Source organism: Vicia villosa, unplaced genomic scaffold (genome assembly GCF_029867415.1).
Source record: "Vicia villosa cultivar HV-30 ecotype Madison, WI unplaced genomic scaffold, Vvil1.0 ctg.003467F_1_1, whole genome shotgun sequence".
Lineage (NCBI taxonomy): Eukaryota > Viridiplantae > Streptophyta > Magnoliopsida > Fabales > Fabaceae > Vicia > Vicia villosa.
Window position 1 is genome coordinate 8,074 of NW_026706213.1, and position 27,025 is coordinate 35,098.

At 35.4% G+C, this 27,025-nt stretch overlaps 3 protein-coding genes across 4 annotated transcripts; all 3 read left to right on the forward strand.

The window, feature by feature from the left end:
- The first annotated feature begins 9,066 nt into the window (after positions 1–9,066).
- On the forward strand, positions 9,067–10,931 carry LOC131641040 (transcription factor GAMYB-like). The gene is made up of 3 exons (XM_058911365.1): positions 9,067–9,522; positions 9,806–10,679; positions 10,804–10,931. Exons 1-3 carry the CDS (start codon positions 9,067–9,069, stop codon positions 10,929–10,931), a joined length of 1,458 nt encoding a protein of 485 aa, XP_058767348.1.
- Positions 10,932–17,253: 6,322 nt separating this feature from the next.
- Positions 17,254–26,036, forward strand: LOC131641043 (uncharacterized). Of its 2 annotated transcripts, none has more exons than XM_058911369.1 (13): positions 17,254–17,387; positions 17,467–17,570; positions 17,684–17,810; positions 18,394–18,521; positions 18,614–18,683; positions 18,782–18,884; positions 19,701–19,818; positions 19,898–19,979; positions 20,386–20,447; positions 21,851–21,923; positions 22,038–22,118; positions 25,029–25,109; positions 25,706–26,036. In XM_058911369.1, the coding sequence occupies exons 2-13, from the start codon at positions 17,536–17,538 to the stop codon at positions 25,871–25,873; spliced, it is 1,128 nt and encodes a 375-aa protein (XP_058767352.1). In that variant the 5' UTR covers positions 17,254–17,387; positions 17,467–17,535; the 3' UTR covers positions 25,874–26,036. The 2 variants fall into 2 exon arrangements, with proteins under 2 accessions (XP_058767352.1, XP_058767351.1); XM_058911368.1 differs by having other exon boundaries at positions 17,481–17,570.
- A 45-nt stretch (positions 26,037–26,081) lies between these two features.
- Positions 26,082–26,585, forward strand: LOC131641044 (photosystem II 5 kDa protein, chloroplastic-like). The gene has a single exon (XM_058911370.1). The coding sequence runs from the start codon at positions 26,145–26,147 to the stop codon at positions 26,463–26,465; it is 321 nt and encodes a 106-aa protein (XP_058767353.1). The 5' UTR covers positions 26,082–26,144; the 3' UTR covers positions 26,466–26,585.
- Positions 26,586–27,025: the final 440 nt, after the last annotated feature.

Here is a 27,025-nt window from a genome sequence, read left to right on the forward strand (position 1 = left end):
GATAACCGATCCGTGGGACAAATTGCCGTCGGGTTCGGTCGGGTTGTTGCGGGTGGCTTCCGCTTGTCCAGCCTTAGTAGAAGTTATCTTCAGTTGAATCGTAAAATTTTTTAAGGGGCCGTATTTAAGCGTAAATTAGCCGTGGAATATATAACCGGAGGCTCTGTTTGCTATAGCTTAAATATGAAAAAAGTGTGAGGCCATGTGCTGCAAATCGCCTTGCGCGCCCTCAAAAATGGCTCTGACTTTTCTCTTTTTTTACAGAAGCAAGTCCAAATTAATATCAAACTTGATTAATCTATCTCTAGTAGGTATCTTCCCCATTAAACATCCAAAGTGTGAAGATCACCCGAGGCCGTGTATAGCTATTGAAAAGCATTCTTTTCCAATTCACTTGAGGTTTGGCTCCTCTGAGCTCTTTACGCATGTTTCCAGTTTTGTATTTCCTTCTTTGGACAGCTTCTCTCCAATAGGTGGTTCCATAAACAAAATCTGAAAAAAAAATTAAAATAACCATGTTTAATAAAAAATATACAAGAAAAACCATGTTTTCGGGTTATTTACCTAACTGTCTAGGTTTGGGACCGAATGTAAGTGAATGCGCCAAATGGTTTGGCGCATAGGTGTATATTTTAGGTGAATACGCCAAACCATTTGGCTAACCCTAAAAATGTGGGTGTATGCGCCAAATGGAATGGCGCATTAGGCTAGGCATTTTGCCCTAATAGCCATACCATTTGGCGCCTAAGTGTGCTCCCCCCTTTTTTTTTTTTTTTCAATTTTTTTTTTTAAGTAATGTTACTATATTTTTTTCTTTTAAATTTTTTTTTTAATTATTTAAGTTAATTTTTTTTCTTTTTTTTCCAAATTTTATTTTGTAAAGTTTTGTTAAATACATAGGTTTTAACCTTGTTCTAAAACTAATTTTTTAGGGTTTATAGTTTTAAAATTGCATTTTTTATAGTTATGTTAAACATACCTATATATATATCGATGATTAAATACTGTATTATTTGTAAAAATGTAGTGCACAAAATGTAAAATGAAATTTGATAATCGAAAACAAAACATTGGTTATAATAGATTAAAGAAAGGAAACATTGATTATGACTGATTAAATAAACGATACATTGACACAATTGATTGAAGAAAACACAAATAAATCCTCAATGGCGTCCATCACCAAGATAGCCATCCGTTCCGCACCCTGGTCTTGTTATCACACGTTTGCCGCGATCGTTCATCCCGCCGCGAAGATTGGCACCACCCCTTTCCCTAGCTCGACCCCTGCCCCTGCCCCTTTGTGCTTCTTGTTGGGTCTGTGTCACTGGGCCTGGAATTGGGATGTCTCGTGGGTCGCTGTCTATGAATTCGTCCACGCCCCCATAATTTTCCGGTAAACGGCTGTTGTAAAGTCGGTGACCCATCCCCTCAAAAGCGTTAAGTCGTGGTTGTGGAGTGGTTTGGGAAAAGATTTCAGGTGCGTAGCATCCAGCATCACTAGAACTACCTTGAACAAATCCGAATTGGTTTGATGGTGTTGCATATCCGGAGGGGGTGCCTCGGTGAGAGGAATCACCAAAAGGACCATCGTCGGGACTTAGATGTATGCTAGAAGAACCGGGCGTAAGGTTGTGGCCGAAAGGCCTTGAGGACCCTGCAAACGCTGTAAATCCTAATGGTTGTGAATGGGTCTCATATTGGCCCGAGGAATGATGGTGGTCTCCAAATTGTTGAAAAGGCTGGGAATGGGATTGGAACATATTTGGATGTCGGTAGTTGTGTGCGGAACGGGACAGAGTGTTGAAAATATTTTGTTGTTGCTGCTGCAGTTGTTGTTGTTGTTGTTGTTGTTGTAGTTGTTGGCGTTGTTGTAGGCGTTGTTGTTGCCGTTGTTGTTGCCGTAGTTGTTGTCGTAGTTGTTGTTGTTGTTGTTCTTCTTCTACTTCTTCCTCCTCAGGTTGTTGTTGTGGTAAGATGTAATTGTGAGCACGGGGATCAATCAAATAGAACGGAGCTGCAAGAAACAGGTTAGGGGATGTAGCTGTACGATACCAACTCATGTACTCGGCGGTCGGTTTCATCTCATGGTCACTGACGGGGAAGTTGAGGACATATTGGCGACGGTCCTTCCACATCTGGCGGTGTTCGGGTGCAAAATCCTTCCAGTTTTGGTGTGTCCATTGATGATTGACTCGTTTGAGGTGCCACCGTCCCACGTCAATTGGAGGGTCTGGTATACGTTGGCGCATTCCGAACTGTAGCATAACACGGTCACTATGATGCATTTCAATGATGTTGTACCGGATTATGCAACACTTTGTGGTCCAAATTTCTGCATCCTGAGCTCTAGGCACATGCTCACATTCGAGATACGGTCTCCATATAAACTGCATGCATAAGAGTTATACATTATCTCGGGAAATTATTTATAAAAAATAAACATATAAAAGAGAAAAAGGTTAGAGATAATACTTGTTGAGGTCCTAGGTGATCAATCAGCATGCGGTACATTGTTATATTTGACCGCGGATTTAGTTGGAAGTCCATACCTTTCACGCAAAATCTACAACATAAATGTAGTGGATTAGTTAGTCTGGAGTAGATCATAATCCACCAACTGTGTATTAAAATTTATGGTATACTAATAAATTACCTCAACGCATACGGAAAGCCCCAATTGCCATTGTTAACAGGGGCCAGTATGGGCATCCTCCACCACCCCCACACCTGCACCAACAGGGCGCATCCATAGAATGTGCAAGTATCAGCTTTGGAGGTCTTGCATAGGGATTGGTAGACCGTAGCCAGCACTGCAGACCCCCAGCTATACAGACCAACTCTAGTAAAATCCATTAACAAACGAAGATACATAAAATTAACCGTGTTACCAGTGCTATCTGGGAACAAAACGTTTCCAATTAGCAGGAGTATGTAACACCTAGTTTTCTGAAGTATGGTCTCTTGGGGAGACGCATCATCCAAATGAAACCGATCATAATAAAGCCTTAACCTCTTAAGATTAATGCCCTGTCCCCTTGCACCAACCTGTCCCTCTACCAAGTCTATGCCAAGAGCCTGAAAGCATAAGGAGTTAGCCTGCATAACACAGCCATTAATTGCCTTACCGTCAACTGGAAGGCCTAGTAACATGTGTACATCTTCCAGGGTTATGGTGCACTCCCCTGTTGGAAGGTGGAACGTGTGTGTCTCGGGCCTCCAGCGTTCTAGCAACGCAAGAACAAATTTGTGGTCAATAGATGACTCGGCTATGGTACTAATCGGTCCGAAACCCGCCACTTCCAAGTATGGTTTTATGCGGTCGTCCGGAGAGATAGTAGAGTGACTACGAGTCCGGAAACGTCCAACGTCCTGGAGATAATAATGTATGCAAAAAAAATCAGTTACATATTCTCAGGCAGATGCATGTTATCAATGTTATACTAAAATACTTACAAAGGTAGCGATGTTCTCTGGTGTTCCTCGGTGTGTATCGCCCATTGTTAAAAGAGACATGGTTGAAGTATGAAATCTGGAAGTTGTAGGCAGAAGGTTTAGTGTGGGAGTAAATGAGTGAAAGTGGTGAGGAGTCTGTCTGCAGAGCTAAGTGGTTTATATACCCATCACACAAAAACGGTAACATTATGCATGTTGGACAACTCATCACTTCCATAGTTGATAGGTGTTGCGTGTGCAGAAAATGTTAGCATGCATGCTGACTAACTTTCGGTGAAAAGACATATGCATGTAGATCAGAAGTAGCTGTTGGATTAGGGCTGCATGCATGCTTTGCCTAGGGGGAATCCTTGCAGGAATCTATCAGGAATCGTGCAAGAATCATGCAGGCGCATGCTAGGGTACAGGAACTCGTTTCGGACGCATGCGAAGGACAGAAAACAGGTGGGGACCATGTGGGGCCCTGGGGGGTCCACACCTAATACACATGCGCCAAATGATTTGGCTTCTTCTTCAAAAATTCCTTCTTATGCGCCATGAATATATAAATAAATAAATAAATATATAAATAAATAAATATATAAATATATATATATATATAAATAATTATTTATATATAATTATATATATATATATATATAAATAATTATATATATATAGGTTTAGATGCATGCTCTGTTTAGGGGAATCGTTGCAGGAATCTTATCAGGAATCGTTTCAGGACATATACAGACGCATGCATGTTTTGTATAAATATAAATAAATATTTATATATATATAAATAAATAAATATATAAATATAAATAAATAGTTATATATATATATATAAATAAATAAATATATAAATATAAATAAATATTTATATATATATAGATATATATATAAATAAATATTTATTTCGGAACTAGCTGCTAGATGTAGGGCTACATGAATGCTTTGATATAAATAAAAACATATACATGAATATATAAATAATTATACATATACATATATATATAAATAATTATTTATATATAATTAGTTATATATAAATATATAAGTAAATCGTTTCAGGAATCTTATCAGAACTAGCTGCCAGATAGGTTTACATGCATGCTCTGTTTAGGGGAATCGTTGCAGGAATCTTATCAGGAATCGTTTCAGGACATATACAGACGCATGCATGCTTTGTATAAATATAAATAAATATTTATATATATATATAAATAAATAAATATATAAATATAAATAAATAGTTATATATATATAAATAAATAAATATATAAATATAAATAAATATTTTATTATATATATATAAATAAATATTTATTTCAGAACTAGCTGCTAGATGTAGGGCTGCATGCATGCTTTGTCTAGGGGGAATCGTTGCAGGAATCTTATCAGGAATCGTTGCAGGAATCTTATCAAGAATCGTTGCAGACGCGTGATGGGGTACTTGACATAGATCAGCGTGTCTATGTGTTGGCAAGGATGTAAGAAGCACAATTTATAAGGCATACCAATATTTTCTAAACATTACAGCCCACACCAACAATTTTACCCAATCTGACTTGAGCTTACAACACCCAAACACTTTCCCCGTCAAAATGACTTCATCAACCCAGTACCTTGTGCATGCCCATCTGAACGGGGAGACCTACTCTCATGAAATAGTCGGTTTTGTGATGAGAAACACTCAGGTTGTACCATTGTTGTTAAGCAAAAGAGCAACATTTTCGTACTTCATTCAGCGACTATACTCTAAGATTGCAATGGGTCCTATTGCAAGTGTTTTTTACCAATGTCCCCATTTCAATGAAGACAACACCGTCAAGTTTTACGAGATGGAGATTGCCACTAACGAAGACCTCCAAGATATGTTTACCACCCACGAATACTCTGGGTTGGAATCCATCGAGCTGTACGTTACTCTACAGGTTGAGACACAAGAAACTAATGTTGTCCAGTCACAAGTTATTGACCCACCAGTCAACGAGCAAGACGAGGTTGACGTCATAGACGAGGAAGAAGACGATCTGGAAACTGAATTTGACGACATGGTCAACGAGGAATCCGACGACGATCAGCAAACGTTGGTGCCTCCAGCTCATGCGTACGCACCTCCAGCACATATGAGTAACTTGAACCTGTAAGGTGACGAACCATCATCTGACATCTTCTTCACACCCTACATCCAAAATGACGAAGAATTAAAGGAAGGAGACAAGTTTCCTTCTAAGGAGGCTTGTCTGAGAAGAATAAAAAAATGGCACATGGCGAACAATGTTGATTTTGACGTAGATCGTTCAAACCTGGAACGGTATGTAATCACTTGTAAAAATCCAGAGTGTGGGTTTAGACTTTTGGCTTCTTATAGGAAGAGAAGTAATGCATGGAAAATAGGGTCGATTACGCAGAAACACACGTGTGTCAACCCTAACAATTCCCAGGATCATACAAAACTCAGTGCCGATCTCATATGTCAGGAGATCTTGCCTCTCATAAGCTCTGATCCGTCTCTGAAGGTTAAAAATATAATATCACACATTGTTACAACCTTCAACTACACTCCATCTTACAGAAAGGCGTGGGTTGCAAAAACAAAGGCAATTGAGACAGTCTACGGCAACTGGGAGGAGTCATACAAAATACTTCCCCGATACCTCAATGCGCTACATAGTTACGCACCTGGCACTGTTACTATTCTAGAGACATTGCCCGCGCATGCCCCGGATGGAAACCCTGTCCAAGAAAACGGAATATTCCATCGGCTTTTTTGGGCGTTCAAACCTTGTGTACGAGGGTTTGCACACTGTAAACCCATACTTCAAATTGATGGGACTTGGTTATACGGCAAATACAAAGGCACCATGCTCATGGCGGTTGCACAAGACGGGAACAGCAACATATTTCCAGTGGCGTTTGCAATCGTCGAAGGTGAAACTGCAGCGGCTTGGAGTTTCTTTCTAAGGAACCTCTGAGAACATGTTGCTCCTCAGCCTGACATCTGTTTAATCTCTGATAGGCACGCTTCCATAGAGAGTGCTTATAATAATCCAGCAAACGGATGGCATGACCCCCCTTCAAAACACGTCTATTGTATTCGCCACATCGCCCAGAACTTCATGCGGGAGATCAAGGACAGACATCTAAGAAAGGCCCTGGTCAATGCTGGTTATGCATTGACCCAACCCACATTCCAGCATTATCGGAGTGAGATTGTAATGACAAATCCAGAGGCAGGTAGTTGGGTAGATAATCTTTCCAGGGAGAAATGGACAAGGGCTTACGACAAAGGCGTGCGATGGGGCCATATGACAACCAATCTCGTGGAATCCATGAATGGCGTTTTCAAAGGCATTCGTAACCTTCCAATCACAGCACTGGTGGAGGCCACATACTTTAGGATGGCTTCACTCTTCTCAACAAGAGGCAGGAGATGGGGTGATGTTAGGCAAGCTGGTCAACTATTAAGCGATAGTTGCATGAAATTTATGCAACAACAATCGGCAAAAGCGAACACTCATCAAGTGACTTCTTTCGACCGATTCAATCGCACGTTCAGTGTGCGCGAGACAATTGACCACAATGAGGGACTGCCAAGGCAACAATATAGGGTTCTTCTTGACGAAGATTGGTGCGACTGTGGAAGGTTTCAAGCTTTTCGTATGCCTTGCTCACACGTCATAGCTGCATGTGCGTATGCCCACCGCGACGCTATATCACTACTGTCTCCGATTTACAAGACTCAGACATTGCTCAGAGTTTACAGTGTTGCGTTTCCTGTGGTGGCCAAGGAGGATTACTGGCCTGAGTATGATGGAGAGGTAGTTTGGCACAACGACGCAATGCGGCGAAAGAAAAAAGGGCGTCCCAATAGTACACGGATTAGAACCGAAATGGACGTCCGCGACAAAATGGAACGAAAATGCAGCATTTGCCGTCAGGTGGGGCACAATATAAAAAGATGCCCTAATCGTGGCTCGGGCTCGTCGCAAGTTTAGTGTAATCTGTATTTTTTTTAAAGCATTGTATCAGTTTCGCTTACCACCTCTTGTAACCTTGCCTCCGTCTTTCATCAATAAATTGTGCTTTAGTGAATAACCGAAATTGCCAAGGCAAACATTATTCAAACATATTCTTCTGTTTTTCCAAAATCGATTTATCAGACATTTTCCGGAATCGATTTATCAGACATATACCCGAACCGGTGCGCGAAAATACCCGAAACAGGTAAAATTTAAAAAAAAAATAGGCACAACACATAGGAGCCAAATGAAATGGCGCCTATGTGTTGTTTTTGGAGTGCATGCGCCAATTGGATTGGCTACTTCCTTTTGCCCTAATTTTTTTAGGGTTTACGCCAAATGGATTGGCTAGTTAGGTATATATGCGCCAAATGGTTTGGCGCATTCACTTCCAGTCGGTCCCAAACCTAGACAGTTTGGTAAATAACCCGAAAACATGGTTTTTCTTGTATATTTTTTATTAAACATGGTTATTTTAATTTTTTTTTCACAAAATCTTTAACATGTCTATATTATATCATATACACCAAACGAACCTTAAATAGATTAGACGTGAGATATTTATAAAGACTTAGTTCTTCAATTCAAAACTTAAAAGTAAAAAAATCCCGCTAACAATTAATTTGATGAAACCAGTGTGAGTTTTTTCACACAAATTATATAAGTCTTGTACCATGCCCAAAATATTTTAGCTAATAAATTAAAAAACTCCTCCAAATATTTTATCACATAGACGAAATACTTCTATAGAAAATAATTTATAACCTATAAATTCATATAATTAAAAATATATTTGTTTGATTTTAATTTTGAGAATAATTTATGTGAAAATACAGTGATAATATAAAATAATTTTGTGCTGTCAGCTAATGACGATTATGTATTCTGTCAAATCAAATTAAAAATCTTAAATAATTTATATGACATGAATGATATATTTTCATTTGAAAGTGTATGTCCATTAAACTCATAATTGATATAGACATAAAATTCATTTTATAAATTTTTAATACTAATATTAAAAATAAATAAACACTTGGAACACATTATTAAATAATTCCCGCCAATATTAAATAAGAGTATTTCAAAATTGGTAACTAAATCAAACACTTACTATTATAAATATCCTAAGTACTTCATTAAATAATCGCCAAAATTAAGTAATTAACCCTAATCAGTCCCAAAAAAAACCCTAATCAGTGTCAGTTTCAACATTTCCCTTCCCTCCAGAATAATCAGTTTCAAAATATCAGGTGATCACTCAAATCACTTCCTAAAGATTTTTGAATTTCTTTATTTTTGCCATTTCGGTGTTTCAAATTTTGATCTTTTTGTTTCAAATCTCTTTGCTTTTTCATTTTCCCCTTGTTTTGATTTCATGTAATGGTGTTTGGGTGATTCATTGATTTCATGTAATGGTGTGCTATTGTTTCTTTCTTTTTAGTTTTATTCCTTGTTCAGAAATTCTGCTTCATTGTTTCAAGATTAGTAATGCTAGGGTTTAATTCAAGAGTCAAGACTTTTGTAGTTAATTGTTGTTTCCACTTGCTTAATTATGTGCTAAACTATTCAAACTTTGTTAACTTTTTAGATATATTGAATCATGAGTAGCACTTCGACGCCAAAACGTAAAAATTCATCATTATCAAGTGGGGGTGACGGTGGCAAAAAGCCAAAGCGTAGCCGGTTATTATTACCTGTGGAAGAAGCTGATCAAAGAGGTAACGCGGAAGGAGGAGAAGGAACTCCAAAGGAAGGTAGACGGTCATTATTATCGGGAGATAACGGGGGAAGAGGAGAAGTTGCTCTAAAGAAAGGTCCGTGGACAAAGGAAGAGGATGAAATTTTGGTAGATCATATTAAGAAGTACGGAGAGGGAAAGTGGAAGGCAGTCCAGAAGAATTCAGGACTTGCTCGCGATGGGAAAAGCTGTCGTCTACGATGGTCGAATCACTTGAGGTCAGGACTGAAAAGGGGTCCATTTACTGCTGAAGAAAAACACAAAATCCTTGAGTTCCACTTTCTGAAGGGAAGCAAGTGGACTCAAATGGCTGCATTGGTTTGTAATAACTTAACTTCTTTGTTTGCGTATATCATGTTAATATTGTTTAGATGAATGTTATCCATATAGTTGTTTGCATCTGATATCCTGCATTTATGACATTGAGAGAATTGAAAAATAAAAAGGAATTTCTTGTGGAATACGATACCATTTTTCTCAATATGAATGCATCTTCAAATAATGATTCGGACAAATCTTACTTTTGATCATCGAGCTTGTTATTTACTTGTTCTTTTGAGTATATATATACCTTGCTTAATCCTCTTTCTTTTCTTTTCAGTTGCCGGGACGTACAGATAACGAGATAAAGAACTTTTGGAATGCAAGATATAGGAAACGGCAACGAGCGGGCTTACCAATCTATCCTGACGAGATAACATCCAAATATTCGTTTAATGGCAGTCAAGAAAGTGCTGACACATTGGCAAATGAACCCAGCCAGCATGATGAAACAGAAAACTTCAACTTGGATATAACTGACTTGGACCTTAAATATTTCAAATTCCACCCAGATATGTTGCCGTCAAATTTTGACACACAAGATTACAAACCAAAAAGTGACTTGGTTGGACGGTGCTCAGATTCGTCTCATAATACCTTACCCATGCGTAGAGCAGCAGTAGTGCGGCGCAGATATTTGAACAGTAGCAGTAGTGCTGCTGTCCTGGAAGTATTTGATCAGTATGGCAAATATCCTATATTGTCTACTCCATGTGATCCGATTCTTAACACATGCCTTCTTCATGGATATGATAATCCTATAACTGGTTTTCATGCCGCGTCAAATATCTCTTCTTCTGAGCCCATATATGGGTCCATGAGTTTTGAGCTCCCTTCATTCCAAAACTCACAGACTCAACAGTGTACCAGGAGTGGCATGTATGTGCCGCCACTTACCTCATTTGAGTCTGCTGACACGCCGGTTCACGCTCCTCTGATTGAGCCTTGTCCATCCGTTCCAGTTTCTTCGGGTTGCAATCATTTAATTGATTCATCAGTATGCTACAATTCAGATCAAAATTTGCAAGGTTCAAGTATTGATTCATTGCAAGCAAATACTGATAGCACGGCTCCCAATGAAGCAGGCATTAGTACACAATGGAATGGAAGCAACTTCTTAAGATGGACCCGCCCCGACATCGAAACCACTCAGAGTTAGCAACTTAGCATCTTATTTTTCAATACCGTTGCCATTTCAATTGTAATTATGAACTATCATCACCTATTATTTAAGGGATTCTATTTCACTAATTTAGTTCTTCCAATTGTGTTTGACAGATTTTGATATTTACGGCGGTGCATTTAATGATCAGCTTCCAGCTTATTGTTCTTTCGGCGAAGAAGATAATTTGAATCAGAAAGATTTGGCGCTACCAGATGCTGTGCTTGACTCTGGCTGGCATTGAGTATAAATGATGATCAATGTGTTGTTGTAACTTGTGTATTTGCTTGATCAAAATTTTCCTGTTCTGATTAACATTCATCATCTTATGCTTAGAGTTTTTCTTTTTTGATTTGTCTAATTCTCTGAGATTTCAATATGTTGAATGTTATGAATATGGTGTGTCCATTATATATATATCATGTTGTTGGTTGTCTCAGTACATAGTGTTTGTAGAACTGTGTCATGTGTTTTTTTGTGTGTTCAAAATTAGTTTATGGATTTTGTTATATGTTTGATTAGGTAAATCTGTAATTGTCAACTGCTATGAATTTGAAGGATGATATTGTGAAATTATGATACTTTGAGTTATGATTTTATTGAATTTTCTAATAGTCTATGAGTCATATGGTTCTGTTTTACTACCTATAGAAATTACTTAATCAGATTAAATCATGCAGTTCGACAAGAGGTTCGATCTGTTTTAATACCTGTAGAAATTTCTAATATGAATGGAGCTAAATGAGCGAAATCATGCAGCTCAACCAGAGATGAAATCATGCAGCTCAACCAGAGATTCAAAGATTCGACTCGGCTAATGACACAATGTCTTTGACGGGTCGATGGCTGAATCAATTTTTAAAACATGTTATTAAGAATGACTGCTATACAGTGGTTGAATGATACAAGTGAGAAAATATATCCTCCATAGGCTTCCAAAATTCCGTTTTAAATTTTGTTTGTTGTTGTTAGGAAGAAAAGGAGTAAGTGTCACGAACACAGAAAAAACAGCTTCTCTTAGGTCTGTCAATGCATAAGTAGGATGCATTAACATAAAAAATCGTAAAAGTATTAGGCAGACTTCAGGCAAATTTTGCAAAGGCATCACCAATTTGATTGACTTCCATTTGAACATTGTTGTTTCCACAAGTTACCAATAACCACTATAGAAATAGTATCAAGTTCACAAATATTCTCACAAAGATTGCTAATCAATCAACTTAACAAATATTCCAAGAGAATTGTTTTAGAAAACATAAAAAAAAGGTTATTACCATTTTACCCCCTTGCCATATAGGTCATTTTTGGTTTACCCCCTGTTAAAAAAAAATTTTGAAAAACAACCTTGCCATTTCAAAATACTAACAATTTAGTCCCTAAAGTCAAAATCTGCAGGTTTCCTGCGGATTTTAACTTTAGGGACTAAATTGTTAGTATTTTAAAATGGCAAGGTTGTTTTTCAAAATTTTTTTTTACAGGGGGTAAACCAGAAATGACCTATATGACAAGGGGGTAAAATGATAATAACCCTAAAAAAAAATTGTATCTTAAAATACAAATAAAATACTTTTTAAAGTAACAAATATGTTTTAAATAAAATACGATATATACTAAGCGCTTGGGCTCAAGTGGCAAACGAGTCTCTGCAAAGAACGATATTCGGAGAATACCAAGTTCGATTCCTGACAAAAACAACGCTTGGCCGCTACACGTGCCTATTTTAACAATAAGACTATGAAAAAACATAAAATATTTTTCTTAATATCTTTTTTAAATGACCAATATGGATATTTTTAAATTAAAAAGAAAAATACAAGTCCAAAAAAATATTAAACTAGTAACATGCTATACTAATGAAAAATTTATAAATTTTTATAAAATGCTAAAATATTTTAAATTTAATAATTTATTATCTATTCAATCGTAATAATTTACTTGAAAATAATGATGAAATTGTCAACTTTTAAATATATTATTACAAAATAAAATTAAATAAAATATATTTTCAAATATATAAAATATTTCAATAATTTTTTTTATAAAGCATAATATATATAATATTTTAATATAAAACATTTATAAGATTTAATAGCTAAAATATTAAAAGTATTAATTCACGGTTTGCATTTAAACTATATTTAATTGTGTGGTGGTTTACATATATTTATAGTTTAAAAGCATGTGTATATATTTTTAAGGTTAGAAGTAGTTGCATAAATGATAGAGAGTAGAATTATATTATTTAAGTTAGTTTATTTTAGTTGGGCTTTGCAATTATCATTTAAGTGGGCTTTAATGTTTAGATCTTTTGTTAGATTATCCATTAGTGACATTATATAATGTAGTGTCTTTGAAATATTTGAGATATCAATGAAAAGAAATGAGTCTTTATTTTCCTTAGTTAATTTTATTTGTCTTCTTAGTGTAGAATTTACAACTTTTCTTGAATTTTGTTAGGGTTCTTAACTTAGCTTTCTAACACTGGTGCTTTCATTCTTGAACTTCAATCCTTCCATGGCATATTCATATTATCAATCTTTCATTCCTCCATATGTTACCACTCCATCTCCATTTTATTCCTCATCCATTCCATGGTTTTATTCCGACATCAATAACACTCCATTTTCAACCTCAAATCCAAACATTCCACATACCCCTAATAATCCTCCATATCAATCACATCAACAACCATCTGTATCTCTCCCACATCCTATCACCACTCACAACAACTTGGAGCATATATCAGTACATCACCAACCATTCACTCAAGAATAAACTTATCCAAATGATTTTCAAGAATTTTTCCAAAACTTGTATCTAGCAGAATAAAAATATCAGAACCAAAAGAGAGCTATTGAGGAGAAATATCAAGCTTCTATTCTATCTATCAAAAGGTCACAAGAAAAACTCAAAGAAAAATATGTGTTCAAGAGATATGCAGAAAAACAGATAGAAGAGACAGTTTTTTTGGCTGATGCTGCTGTTGACCTTGTTAAAACTGCAGCTTTAGAGGAATAAAAATCCACCATCAGTGAAGAGGTAGCTTCTTTGGCTGCTTCTAGAGCTGCATCAATGGTTATCGATGCTGCATCTGCTGTTGAAGTTTCAAAGAAATCTATCTGCATTGATACTGAGATGGAGAAGGTTGGTGACAGAGAAACACAAATTGATATCATCCTTCCTCACCAAAAATCTACCCACATCAAAAAAAAGTTAGGAGAAAGAAATCCACCAGATCAATCATGGAAATCATTGTTAAAACCTTCATCTTCAATAGCTTCTCCTCATATTTTGCCTCCACCGCACGCCTAAACCTCCTGATCTACTATTAAAACCACCGTTCAAACCTTCTTTGATGCAACAACCATCTTCTATTTCACCGAACAAAATCTCATCAACACCGGCACTTCTGCCGCCAAAACCATCAGAGTCACTTTCGGAGCTGCCATCACCAAAACCATTGGAGCCATTGAGGCCACCGAAGAAACCACCCGATGTTCTAACACCACAATAGAAGATAAGAAAAAAAAGGGGGAGAGGAGAAGAAATGAAAAGCAATCCGGAAAGAAAAGAAAAGGCCGTTGGATATTTGTTACGTTATCTTGGTAAAATCTAAGCCATTGATAAAAAGCACAATCCTTGTGACATTTATCCTACTAATTAAAAGTTGCCACATGCCCTTTTATCTCTCAAAAGGATAACTCCAAACAGCCTTTTGTTTTATTCCATTTTTGCTGCGTAGACATAATATATGCCAAAATAATGTTCTAACATTGAATTGCCATGTGTTAATTGCACTCCCAAAAATTTGTTTCCATCTTTTATATTTGGAGTGGTAGGAACTGTTTAATATGTGGATAGAGAAATTCATTTATCATTCTACCATGGACAAGTAATTGGTATTGGTGAATCAAGGATATGGTCGACTTATGAGAAAAAAATTCAAGGTTTTTTTCCTTCTATTTTTAGAACCTTGAGGACAAGGTTCAAGTGGATCCGACGGTAATGATAGAGAGTAGAATTATATTATTTAAGTTAGTTTATTTTAGTTGGGCTTTGTAATTATCATTTAAGTGGGTCTTTAATGTTTAGGTATTTTGTTAGATTATCCATCAGTGACACTATATAATGTAGTGTCTTTGACACATTTTAGATATCAATGGAAAGAAATGAGTCTTTATTTTCCTTAGTTAATTTTATTTGTCTTCTTAGTGTAGAATTTACAGCTTTTCTTTAATTTTGTTAGGGTTCTTAACTTAGCTTCCTAACAATAACCTTCAATAGCAACACTTTTGGTGAATAAAAGAATCTAACTAATAAAATAAAATTGAAAAATCAAATCCTCCTCTGTTTGCAAAACTCTGATATACTACTTTGATATCATTGTCTTAACTTTGTAAACTAATATATACTGTTTAACATGAAGATAAATATTGGGGCCCTTAACTTTTTGAGGCCATGTGTTATTGGTCTGGTTACACAACCACAGGGCCGAGCCTGCATGCAAGGGGTGAAAGTAGGCGTCCTCTTCATCTAGAGCATTGTGCAATAACATTTCATCTTATCTACAACCCAAGAATTAATTAAAATAGGATAATAATGATCACTTAAGAAACATTAAAGAAAATATGAAGTCTTTTGTGTTACTCACCCTAAATTCCTACTTAGCCTCTTTTGTAGTAGTTTCTACTTGCAAGCCTTTCTCTATGAAGCACTTCTTTTGTTTCTTTAGTATCATCCCATAAGGAGGCTACCGAATCTTGAAAGAAGGCTACCTGTTTTCTCTTAATATAAGTCTCTTCTTAGGATAAGTCTTTCAATTTGTAGATGTAAGACCCGACATCTGCCAAGAAATGAATATGGCCCCGATACTTGAAAATATTACGTTGCATATGCTAGCATGAGCCTCCTAGGCAAGATAGGTAACCATGTAATACTAGTTATTGAATTTCTTTGCACTATTAGAGTAAACCTCGAACATCTTAGTATTTTATGTGAGAGAGATCATACAAAGAATTTTCCCCGAGTCGGTAGATCTGCGTTGGGCTTTAAAGAGATGAAAAAACAGTGTCAAGGTTGACACATCTTTCTTGTATTCATACAAATATTGGAAGAATTTGACATAAGCCCGTCTCACTAGATGTAGTTGCGAATGAGAAATTACTAAAAGATTTAGAACGTATACCTCAAAGTCATGGAAGGGGATGCAAAAACCTATCAAGGAAAACATACATTCATAGGATGACACATCCATCATACTTGTTGCATATCCGCTTGATTCCTTTAGGGGGAATCACCTCCCATTCTGAGGCGGGACCCACCTCATTAAAGCGTGATATACACCACCCTCGTTGATGAAGATAGAGACAATATCCAACATCTCTTGATCTATCCATACGATGGAGTTGTCCCTTGTCGCCTTCCAAACTCTGGGTCGAGAGTTATCCATTTTAAATGTGGTTGCAAACACATAAAAGAAATGACTATAAGTAGAACCACATGGTCTATATAAAATTAAAGTTGTGCATACTCATCAAATAAAGTTAAAGTTGTGCATACTCATCAAAATTCATAATTCATGTATAGTGAGGTATTCGCTAAGGGCAATGCATGAAAGGCTAAAACCCTATATCTTCTTAAAGTAAATATATCCACCCAATCTTTCACCATTAGTAGAGATTTTCTCCTTCAAATATCTCATAAATATCTTCTCCAGACACCCTATTAAAGCAAGAAAGTTAGAAAATAAATAGTTTTAGGTGTTACTTTGACGAAGATGAACTTGGTGTATCCACATTGTAGGATCCACCAGAAAAGTTCATCTTCATCACGATAACATATATTCATAAATTTATATAACATCTAAATTATATAATGAATTTCAAAATAGTAACATCTAAATATATTTGTTGGCGATATTTTTGGTAGGACTTCAAAAATAATGGTTGATGAAAGGAGATAATCCGAAAATGCATTTTCGAACTAAATTTATTCATAAATTTGGAGCGTGTCTCAGAAACGAATGAGTTATGTGTGCATAAGGTGCGTCCATAAATGTATTTCCGGAAGCTTAGGGGCATTTTCAATTTTTCCATAGTTTTTTTCACCTCATAGGACAGGGCCAAGAAATTTTCTGAATTTTTCAATAGGCCAGATTCAGACTTGACAAAGTCTAACTCAACCTAACATATTCCGGCCCCTGATTCCAAACAACATCAACCAACCTTGTCTAGCTTGTGATAGACCATTTAATTACCAATAGAATGCCTATTCCAAATGAATTTTCCACAAATCATGTCATATCTCCCTCAACTAAATTTCATTTATTAATCACTCAATAGAGAGAATATGATGCAAACACTATCAATTATAAAAATCAATGTTATATTAAAATTTGAAAAGTATTTTTAATAATATCATTTTTTACAAATATATAAATTATTTTCAAAACAAAGAGAATATATATGTATTTTAATAAATAAAATCAACAATTTTTCTTTAAAATTTCTATCAGGGAGTAACTTCTTAATAGATATTTATTTACCCATTATTTATAAAGATTTGGATTAGAACTTAGAAGAAGAGTCTCCATACTTTTGGTTCGAGAGGAGACTCTTACACATCAAACCAACACAGAAAGCTCAAAATCAAAACTTCTCAATTTGCCGCCGGATTCTGTGCAACTTCCGCCGGAGTCCGAGTAAGTACCGCCGCTCCCCTTCCTTAACTTAATTTATCTTCAACCACCGTCTCCCAATTCACAATCACACACATCTTAGAAAAATTTGTGCAGGTTAGGGTTATTATCTTCTTATACTTCAAAGGAAGAAACTCAGAGTGTAGCTACGATGGTGGCAAATGACTACTTTCCTCCTTGGTTTAGGTATTATGCTTTTTTTTTTTCATCTCTCTTCTTACTTTATGCTTCTGATGTTTATAGATAGGTATGATGTTATGGTTTGATATGGTTTGTTGTTGTTGTTGCTTGGATTTTAGTGTCGCTCCGATGATGGATTGGACGGATAATCATTATAGAACTCTTGCACGCCTCATTTCGAAACATGCTTGGTTATATACGGAGATGCTCGCGGCTGAAACAATTGTTTATCAAAAGGGTAATCTGGTAAGTTTATAATGATAATTGATGAAGCACGGACACTGGAAACACTACGCCAACACTGATACGTCGATACTGGTAATAATTTGGAAAAAATGAATGAATTAAATGAAATTACAAGTGTCGGTAACAGTTTCGGACATTGACACAGACGCACCTTTTTCGAGGTTATAATTCTTCTTGTAAACAAAAAACAAAGAATATGCAGAAAGAAATACTAAGAAGTTGTATGGATAATGAGATTTGTGGTTGCAGTTTGTTGAAGTTTGAATCTTCTATAAGTTCAAGTTGTTAGGTGGAAGCTTATTGTTTGCAAGCTTCAGTTAGTTATAGTACTAGTAGTAGTATCACCTGTGAAAAAGAAGATTTACAGTAAGAATGAGAGGGATAGTTTGAGAAAGGGTGAGAAAAGTGTAGGAAATATCGTGTTCTCATGCTAGATAGTTCTAATATAAAATTGAACTCTCCTTGCCGTGGGCATGTGTGTGTGGAGTGTAAGAGAAGAAATTTATGAGGTGGTATACAAAACCATCACTTTGGGATGAATTTTGTGAAAAACCATTGATTATTTTTTGTTTCTTATGCTCAGGACAGATTCTTGGCATTTTCTCCAGACCAACATCCTATTGTGCTTCAAATTGGAGGCAGTAATTTAAAGAATTTGGCGAAAGCAACTGAACTTGCTGATGCGTACGGCTATGATGAGATCAACTTCAAGTTAGTTTGTTTCCTACCATCTTAAGTTTGGAAATGTCTTTGTTGTATTGATATTTAACATATCCCTTTATTTATTTTTCAACGTATACCAGTTGTGGATGCCCTAGTCCTAGAGTAGCTGGACGGGGATGCTTTGGTGCGCGTCTTATGCTTGAGCCAAAGGTTAGAAAACTATCCATGGTTAAATATGACATGCAAAGAGATTTATGTTTTCTTTATCATTGTGCATTAATAGAGGACTCTAATGCATACAAGGAAAGTTTGTTGCCGAGGCTGTTTCAGTAATTGCTGCTAATACAAATGTACCTGTCAGTGTCAAATGTCGAATCGGCGTGGATGATCATGATTCATACAATGAACTATGTAAGGCCCTTTCTTAACAACATTTTTTGTTCCATCCCAAGTCAAGGCATACTACAAGCCTTAAGTAGGGCTTATAAGTTGTTAGACTCATGAATGCTAGGAGGATATGATGGGGCATATTGAAAATATTAACTCAAAATGGGCTGCAGTATAACATAATATAGGCACAGGTGGCATTTGGGTAGTGTGATTCTGTATGAGGAAATGCTGTGAGAAGTAAGATGTGGTTTTAAAAAGAGTCGTGGAAAATATTTTTGATACTTACTGTCGATGCCATAGTGCTTTCTCTCACGCCACAGTGCTTTCTTTCTCATTGTCTCATCCTTAACTGTTGTACACTCCTCCATATGGATGAAAACAATCTTGGTGAATTATCTCAAGATTCAACCTTCATTAAGACCTATGCTTGTTACTTAGCTGTAACTTATAAGAGTATCTGGTCTTGATTTTTGGGTGCGTCTTGTACTATTTTTGAGGATATTCGGGTTATTACCTATAGGACACTGACCACAACCTTCCATTCCCTATTTTTCTTCATACAAACCTTCTTTTGAAAAGCATTATATAACTTTGGTTTGTAGCAAATGACACTCAAATCTTAGATGCTGGTTTGATACTTGCTTCTTAGAATTTCAGATAGAGCATAATAAGATGGGCACTTTTTAGGTAACAATTGTCCTAAAAGCTTATTGTTATTGATATAATTTAAAAGCCCTTACTCTACGTGGGATTATTATTTCTTCAAAGTATTTGTGCCCTTGGTTGTTGAGATTACACATTGATCTTTATTTGGCACTTTTGCTGTTTGTCTATCAGGTGATTTCATTTACAAGGTCTCTTCTCTGTCACCTACTAGGCATTTCATAATTCACTCAAGAAAGGCACTATTGAATGGCCTCAGTCCCGCTGAAAATCGGAGCATTCCTCCACTGAAGTATGTCCCAACAAAACTTTATTTTTATAGTCATTATTATTTATATATAGCATTGGAGATAACTCATCCCTTAATGCAGATATGAATACTTTTATGGCCTCTTGCGCGACTTTCCTGACTTAACATTTACAATCAATGGTGGCATTAATTGTGTTGATGAGGTGAGTTCAGTCTGATAGAAACTGATATCTTTAGTGATAAAATTAGTAGAAACAATATTTTGTAACAGTCCAGTGAGTTCTTTTACAATACAGCGAAATAGGAAATAACTCATGTTAAGGAAAGAGATTGGCGATAGATATTATGTTGTGATATTTCTAACATTGAAGGTATCACTTGGCTCCTTCATTAGATTGGGCTGCACTTTTTTGCTCAAAGTTCCAGGGAAGAGCTTATATAGTTCTGCTCATACTTCTGTTGTTTGTGCTGTTCTGTATCAAATTAATTATCTTTGTTGTTTGTGACTTTGTTATTGTATTATTGTATATGTCATTTGTTGGATTATATCCTTACATATTGATCCAATACTTCCTTGGTGATACCCTTACACATGGATTTTGATTGTAGACCAATGCAGCTCTAAAGATTGGCGCTCATGGTGTTATGGTTGGACGTGCTGCCTACCACAAGTAAGTGTCAAATGCTTTCAAACATCCAGAATCTGCATTTCAATAACCGGGGAACAAGTTTTTCTGTTTGAATCCTAATAAATGACCTAGTGATTGAAAAAACGGTAGAATGTGATGGGATTGACGAATCACAATTAGCTAAAGCCTAAAACAAAGGCCCTAAAACTGTATTCTCGTAGAGCTAAGACTGGAGAGAAGAATGTGATTTATTTAAGAAAGATGGATGTAAGGGGGTTAGAAGAGAGAGAAAGAGAGTCTCATGGAGAAGGCAAGCTGTGGTTTAGGTCAAGAGATTATGCTATTTTCTTCCGCCTTTTCTCTGAACTTATTGCTTGTGCTAGGAGAGGTCCTCTTTAGCTGGGAGCTTTCTGATCTTTTCCTCTATTCTCCTTTTTTGTTTTTGTTTTGTTTCTCATTAATAAAACTGTCTCCCATTTCTGGACAGGAATGACTTCTTATCTCAATATCTATTTTAAATTAGAAGTTGGACAAAAATTGGATGTCAATTTTCTCCTAAAAACATTTTCTGAAAATTTCCTTTATTTTATACCTGACTGGGACTTTTTCTATATGATCAACTTTTTAATTGAAAGTCGGACAAGAACTGGAAGTCAATTTTCACCTAATATAGTTTGTAGAATTTTCCTTTATTTTTAGTCTGTCTGGCAATATTTCTATATGATAAACAATTTTTAGAATAGTTTGGATATGATCTGGGAGTCAATTTCACCTAACATACTCCTGGAGTTTTCCTTTATTTCTTTAGTCTCACTGAAATTTCAAATTCTGAGAACAGAAGCTTTTCAAATTTCAAAATTACACCGAGTTTAAAAATAAAATGAATAAATATTGTTACTTGACCTTTACTTTCAAGAGAAAACTGCAGTATACTAATGCTATACTATCACTTGCTCACCAGTTAAAAAATAGGAATGAAGTGTGCAATCATCGGTCTAAACTAAGTTTGGTCATGGTGATATAATTTAACTTTTCCACTAATCTCCTGCAACTGCTAAGTTCTCTGGAAAGACATCAAGAAATAAAAGGCAAGAATAATCAATCTAGACATATGTGCTATATATCTATAATTATGGATTAAAAGTTTAAAACACATTTTTGAACTTTGGGTTAAAGGGTTAGACTAAGTACACGGGTATAATATTTTGTGACTAGATTTGAAAATGAGGACTGACAAGGATACAACTGTTGACTAATTAGTTGTTGTGGTTCTGTTAGCACGTCAAGAACCAAATGTCCTAATTTCTAAAACCTTAAATTGTTAGGTTGAAGTTCATAAATGATTTGGCCTCTAATAATGTTTTCACTGTTAATGAACATTTTTAATGTGATTTATATAAATTGATACTTGGTAGCTCCAGTAACCATTGTTTTAATTTCAACAGCCCTTGGCATATTTTGGGAAACGTTGATACTGGAATTTATGGTGTACCAAGTATTGGTCTTACACGTCGTCAGGTTCAATCACATACTATTTCAATTTGAGTGGACTAAGTTGCACAAATTTCTTACTTCACTTTTGTCATTACTTAGAATTTGCTAATCATTATTATTCTTATTTATTTTATTAAGGTCCTTGAGAAATACCAAGTATACGGAGACTCAGTGTTACTAAAATATGGATTTCGGCCAACTGTGCGAGACATTGTGAAGGTACGAACATACAAATATAACTTGTTTTGTTTCCAAACTTCATACTCTTAGAATTTTTACTATTTAAGAAAGCGAGAAATTGAAAAGATAAAGCAGATGAGTGAGTAACATGAGAAGATAGAGCACATGAGAATTTGAGAAGAAAATATGATAGAGATTTCGGAATGCTGGATTAAGTAACGCACTCAGCAAGAGCGTCTATTTATATTTTATACACTCCCCCGGCCTTAAATTTAAGCAAAAATGTACATGTTACGATCCGAATCTGCATTCTAGAATATCGAACGAAAATACATTGGATTTCAGAGTGGTGAGCCCGTGTATTTTAGATTCTCTAAGGGTCCGTTTGGTTGGGGGATTTCGGAGGGGAGGGGAGGGGAGGGGAGGGGAGGGGAGGGGAGGGAATATTTTAAGTTAAGTATGTTTGGTTCAATTTTTTATGAGGGGAGGGGAGGGGATTGGAGGTAATCAGATTCCCTCCTGAAGCAACTTTTCGTTCCCCCCAAATCGGAGGGATTTGGAGGGGAGGGGAGGGAGAGGAGTTATGATAAAATCTATTTTTTCTATATTGACAAAAGTACCCTCACTTTTTAATTAAAGTCTTAAATTATTTTTAATATATATTATACGTTAATTTTTATCGTCTTATTAGAATTCCTCCATTTTTTACGGTAACTCCATGATTTTATATTTTATATTAATATAGTAACTCAACTTTCTTCATTTTTCATGTGTTTTATTATATTCGTTTTAATTTATTATTTTGTAAGAACTTAATTGTTTTATAAGTTATTGTGTTGTATTATATATTTATATATAATATAATTGTAGTATATGAGCTATATATATATATATATATATATATATATATATATATATATATATATATATATATATATATATATATATATATTATATTATATAAAATTTAATTTTATAAATATTTTATGGAATTAGATGGATCATCAAGATGATAAAATAATTCATCTGAGCATGGATCATTTGATTATTGTATGAAATATATTAATATTTTATTTACGTTTTAATGTATTTTAAAGTATTTGAAATAGTAAATATTTTGTGTTTGATTATCTATATTGTTTATGAATTGACAAAAAAAATTAAGGATATCACTTTTATTTTATTTGATTTAGCATGAGTGTTATACTATTTTAAGGGTTAAAAGGTAAATTAGTTTTAAAATCTCTCCCCTCCCCTCCTGAACCAAACATATTTTTAATTAAAAATTCTCCCTCCCCTTCCCTCCCCCTCGTTTGAACCAAACATACTTTTAATTAAAATACATCCCCTCCCCTCCCTTCCCCTCCCCTTTATTAAATTTCCTCCCCTCCCCTCCGTTGAACCAAACAGACCCTAAAAATCAGTTTTGATGAAAATAACTCAAGAGGTTATTCTTTAGACTTTTAAAAATAGTATAAACCATGGTTGAAAAAGAATTCAAGTTAAAAACTATGCATGTTAAAATTGTTTGTTTATTAATATGATTTTCTCAAAAGCTAATCCAAAATAGCTATTTCATTTTCAACATGAAAATATTTTTCTATTTGAGAGTAGCCTACACATAAACATAACTAGAACATTAAAAATGATTTTAAAAAACCTAAAACAAACGCTTTAAATGTAGATTCATCTGAAAATAAAATGGAATGTGGAATTTGGTTATTTAGTAGAGAAGGTGACATAGGATTAACTAAATAACCAGCAGTAAGGATTGCAACTCCCTAAATTTTTAAAGGGATTACAATACCATTCACTTGTGGATTATTTGGACAACTAAATTGATGAATCATCCCTTTGGATGGTAGAAAAGACTTGAATTTGGCAGAAAAATATTCCCTTGCTTTATCTCTCCTTAAAATGTGAAATGAACAACCAATTTCGGTAGAAATCTTTGAATATAAGTTGTGAAATATTTTAAACAATTCAGATCAATCTTTCATCAAAAAGCACCTTGAAAAGTCATCAGTGAAGGAAAAGGGATTTATTACCAGTGGTGTGATGGGTGGCCTTAAAATAAAGGACCAACCACATTCTCCCACATTCACCACTCTGACACATGGGATGAGGTTAACTTGACTTGTGAGACCAACCACATCACCACTCTGAGAGACCCAAGGTAGAAGAATATAATAGGTTAGGAGGCATTCAGAAGATGGTTTGGCTGGTAAACATAGTAAGCTTGATCATGCAGAATCCGAAGTAGCTGCAGTGAGAGGCCCGAAATCTGATAAGATAAGGATTATTACTTTGCAGATAACCCATTTAAAACTAGCAACACGAAAAAGATAAGTTGCTTCTCAAATTCCTTCTCTGGCGAGGCTGCGGGAGCCAAGAGTTCATTTAAGTTATGTAGGATACGTTTAAGTAAATATTTTTCTATGGAGCAATCAAAACATTTCGAGGCAATAACATTTATCAGATTTTGAAAAAGTCTATACAGGCACTGAGTATCATTGGTATAATGGATCTTGGCCTACTCCTAAGCAACATAACAAGTCTCCTACTTAGTTATAATATTAACACCAAACCATGTATTAGGATTGCCTTCCGTTAGGCTCTAGATACCATATTTGAGAAAGATAAAATTGAGAGTGCATATGATGAATTTACGTGTTACCTACACAAATGAGGCTGTTATATATATGAGTGTCATGGATTACCCTAATTACCCCAATTCATAATAATATACAACACCGAAGCAGTCTAGTTACCCTATTTACATTGTTTCTAATAGCACTGATGTAGAAAATAATCGCATAAAGCAATAATGTTCCAAACATACTTGTAATGTCACTTTATGCAGTTATACCCACTCTTTTTTTATCCTTTTATGGTTTTCCTACTGTGGTTCAACTAAGGTTCACATGACCATTATTTACTTTATTGCAGCCTTTACTTGGTTTTTTTCATTCTGAGCCTGGGAATGGACTTTGGAAGCGCAAAGCAGATTCCGCTTTCCAAACTTGCACGGTATATTTACTATGAAAAAATCTAAATATGGTGTATAGTATTTCATTTATATCATATTGATTAGATGAAGTCGTCTAACATCCAGATAAACAAACTTATCTTACCCAGTATGCTTTAAGTTTCTGTAATTTCCCTGATTTTCTCATTCATGGATAGTAAGGGAACTGCTATATGTTAATTATGTACTAAACAGAATTAGTGCTTGCATGTTGGAAAGTAATTTACTAATTAGTCAGCTGTTAATAGCACAACGAGGAACCAATTAAGACAGCTATAAGGAAATATTTTTTCAGTATGTTTCACCTTAAAATTGGAAGATAATAGTGGAACCTGTCCTCAAGGTGAAAGTTTATGTCATGTTACTGCACTTTTTTATAATGTAATATAGTAACTTGGAAGATCAAGAAATACAATAAAGTATCGTGTCATCAATAAGATGCGAAATTAGGAGGATTTTATAGCATGCAGAATGCAGATGCTAGTTTACCGCTTTGTAGCTATCTTTTGGCATACTATAAAAATATCTCCTTTTTTTTTTATACCTCAGTTACTTCATTAGGTGCTTCAAAAACTTAACACATTTTTTAACCTTGCAGACAGTAAAATCATTTCTTGAAGAAACTATGGTAGCAATTCCAGACTCGGTTTTGGATTCGTCGTTTGCGAAATCACCGCCAGGGCGTGAAGATCTTTTTGCTAACATTGACAGTTTATTGCCTCCACCATACAGAACAAGAGATGAGGATTCTGTTTACATCCATTAGTTATCTGTTTTATGCAAATGACTTAAAAAATGTAATTCATTCTATATAGAAAGGTTAAATTAAAACAAATTAGATAAGATATTAGTTCCACTATTATCAACTATTCAATGTGGCAACAACTTATTGGTCATTTTTTAATGAGATAAGATATTGCATGGTCCCATCACAAGAAGTCCTTTTTTGTATGTTTTACATTCCTTAAATACATTCTTCCATCTGACCACATGCACCATAGAAGGTAGCAACTAGCAAAGAGGATCAAATTGTAGAAATGACATCAATCTCCATGACAGCTTCAATCCTTGGCTTTCCGGCCGTAACCAACCGGTCAGCCGCAGCAACACAGAGAAGATTCGTTATCAACGCTGTCAGGGCTGTTGAAGGGGAAAAGATGGTCAGATATGACATCAACAAGGAGGGAAGCAATGGAAGGAGAGAGTTGATGTTTGTTGCAGCAACAGCTGCTGTTTGTTCTGTTGCTGGTGTTGCAATGGCAGATGAAGATGAACCTAAAAGAGGTACCCCAGAAGCCAAGAAAAAGTATGCCCCTGTTTGTGTCACTAACCCAACAGCTCGGATTTGTCGCAATTGAGGCTCTTGGTTTACTTTTCTTGATTGGGAATGTACAATGGGGTTGTGTTGTGGTGTTTATATTTCATTTAATGGTTGCTGTACTATTATAATTTGTTCATAAAAACATAAACTTGCCTTATCCCTTTGGTGTCAACAGTTTCATGCTCAATCAAGAAATTACTTTATTAACATTGGTTAATCAAAATATTAATATCATTTTTTAGAATCCGTCCCATTTATTAACTTCACCATATGGCCATGTCTGCAAAACACAAAGCCATACCATCTGGGAAGTTTTAAATAATTAGCGAGGACTATATTTGTCATTAATTCCACAAGCTTACTCTGCCATGACAAGTTGGAGGAGTTTATCATCAAATTTGAAAAAAGAAAAAAAAGTGATATTAAAACTTCTCAAGTGAGATTTTTCATAGGCAAAGATGCAGTTTTGAGCTTGTTCCGGCTTTTCTTATACAATTAGGAGCATAGCTATCTTCTTAGAAACTGTTTGGTTCAACGGAGAGGAGGAGAGGGGAGGGGAGGGAAGAGAATTTAATAGAGAAGGATCCGTTTGGTTCA

Coding starts and splice junctions, on each gene's coding strand:
- LOC131641040 (XM_058911365.1), top strand. CDS start 9,067: ATGAGTAGCACTTCGACGCCAAAACGTAAAAATTCATCATTATCAAGT. Junction 9,523..9,805: donor GGACTCAAATGGCTGCATTG/GTTTGTAATAAC, acceptor TTTTCTTTTCAG/TTGCCGGGACGTACAGATAA. Junction 10,680..10,803: donor CGACATCGAAACCACTCAGA/GTTAGCAACTTA, acceptor TGTGTTTGACAG/ATTTTGATATTTACGGCGGT.
- LOC131641043 (XM_058911369.1), top strand. CDS start 17,536: ATGGTGGCAAATGACTACTTTCCTCCTTGGTTTAG. Junction 17,571..17,683: donor TACTTTCCTCCTTGGTTTAG/GTATTATGCTTT, acceptor CTTGGATTTTAG/TGTCGCTCCGATGATGGATT. Junction 22,119..25,028: donor CTGTGCGAGACATTGTGAAG/GTACGAACATAC, acceptor ACTTTATTGCAG/CCTTTACTTGGTTTTTTTCA.
- LOC131641044 (XM_058911370.1), top strand. CDS start 26,145: ATGACATCAATCTCCATGACAGCTTCAATCCTTGGCTTTCCGGCCGTA.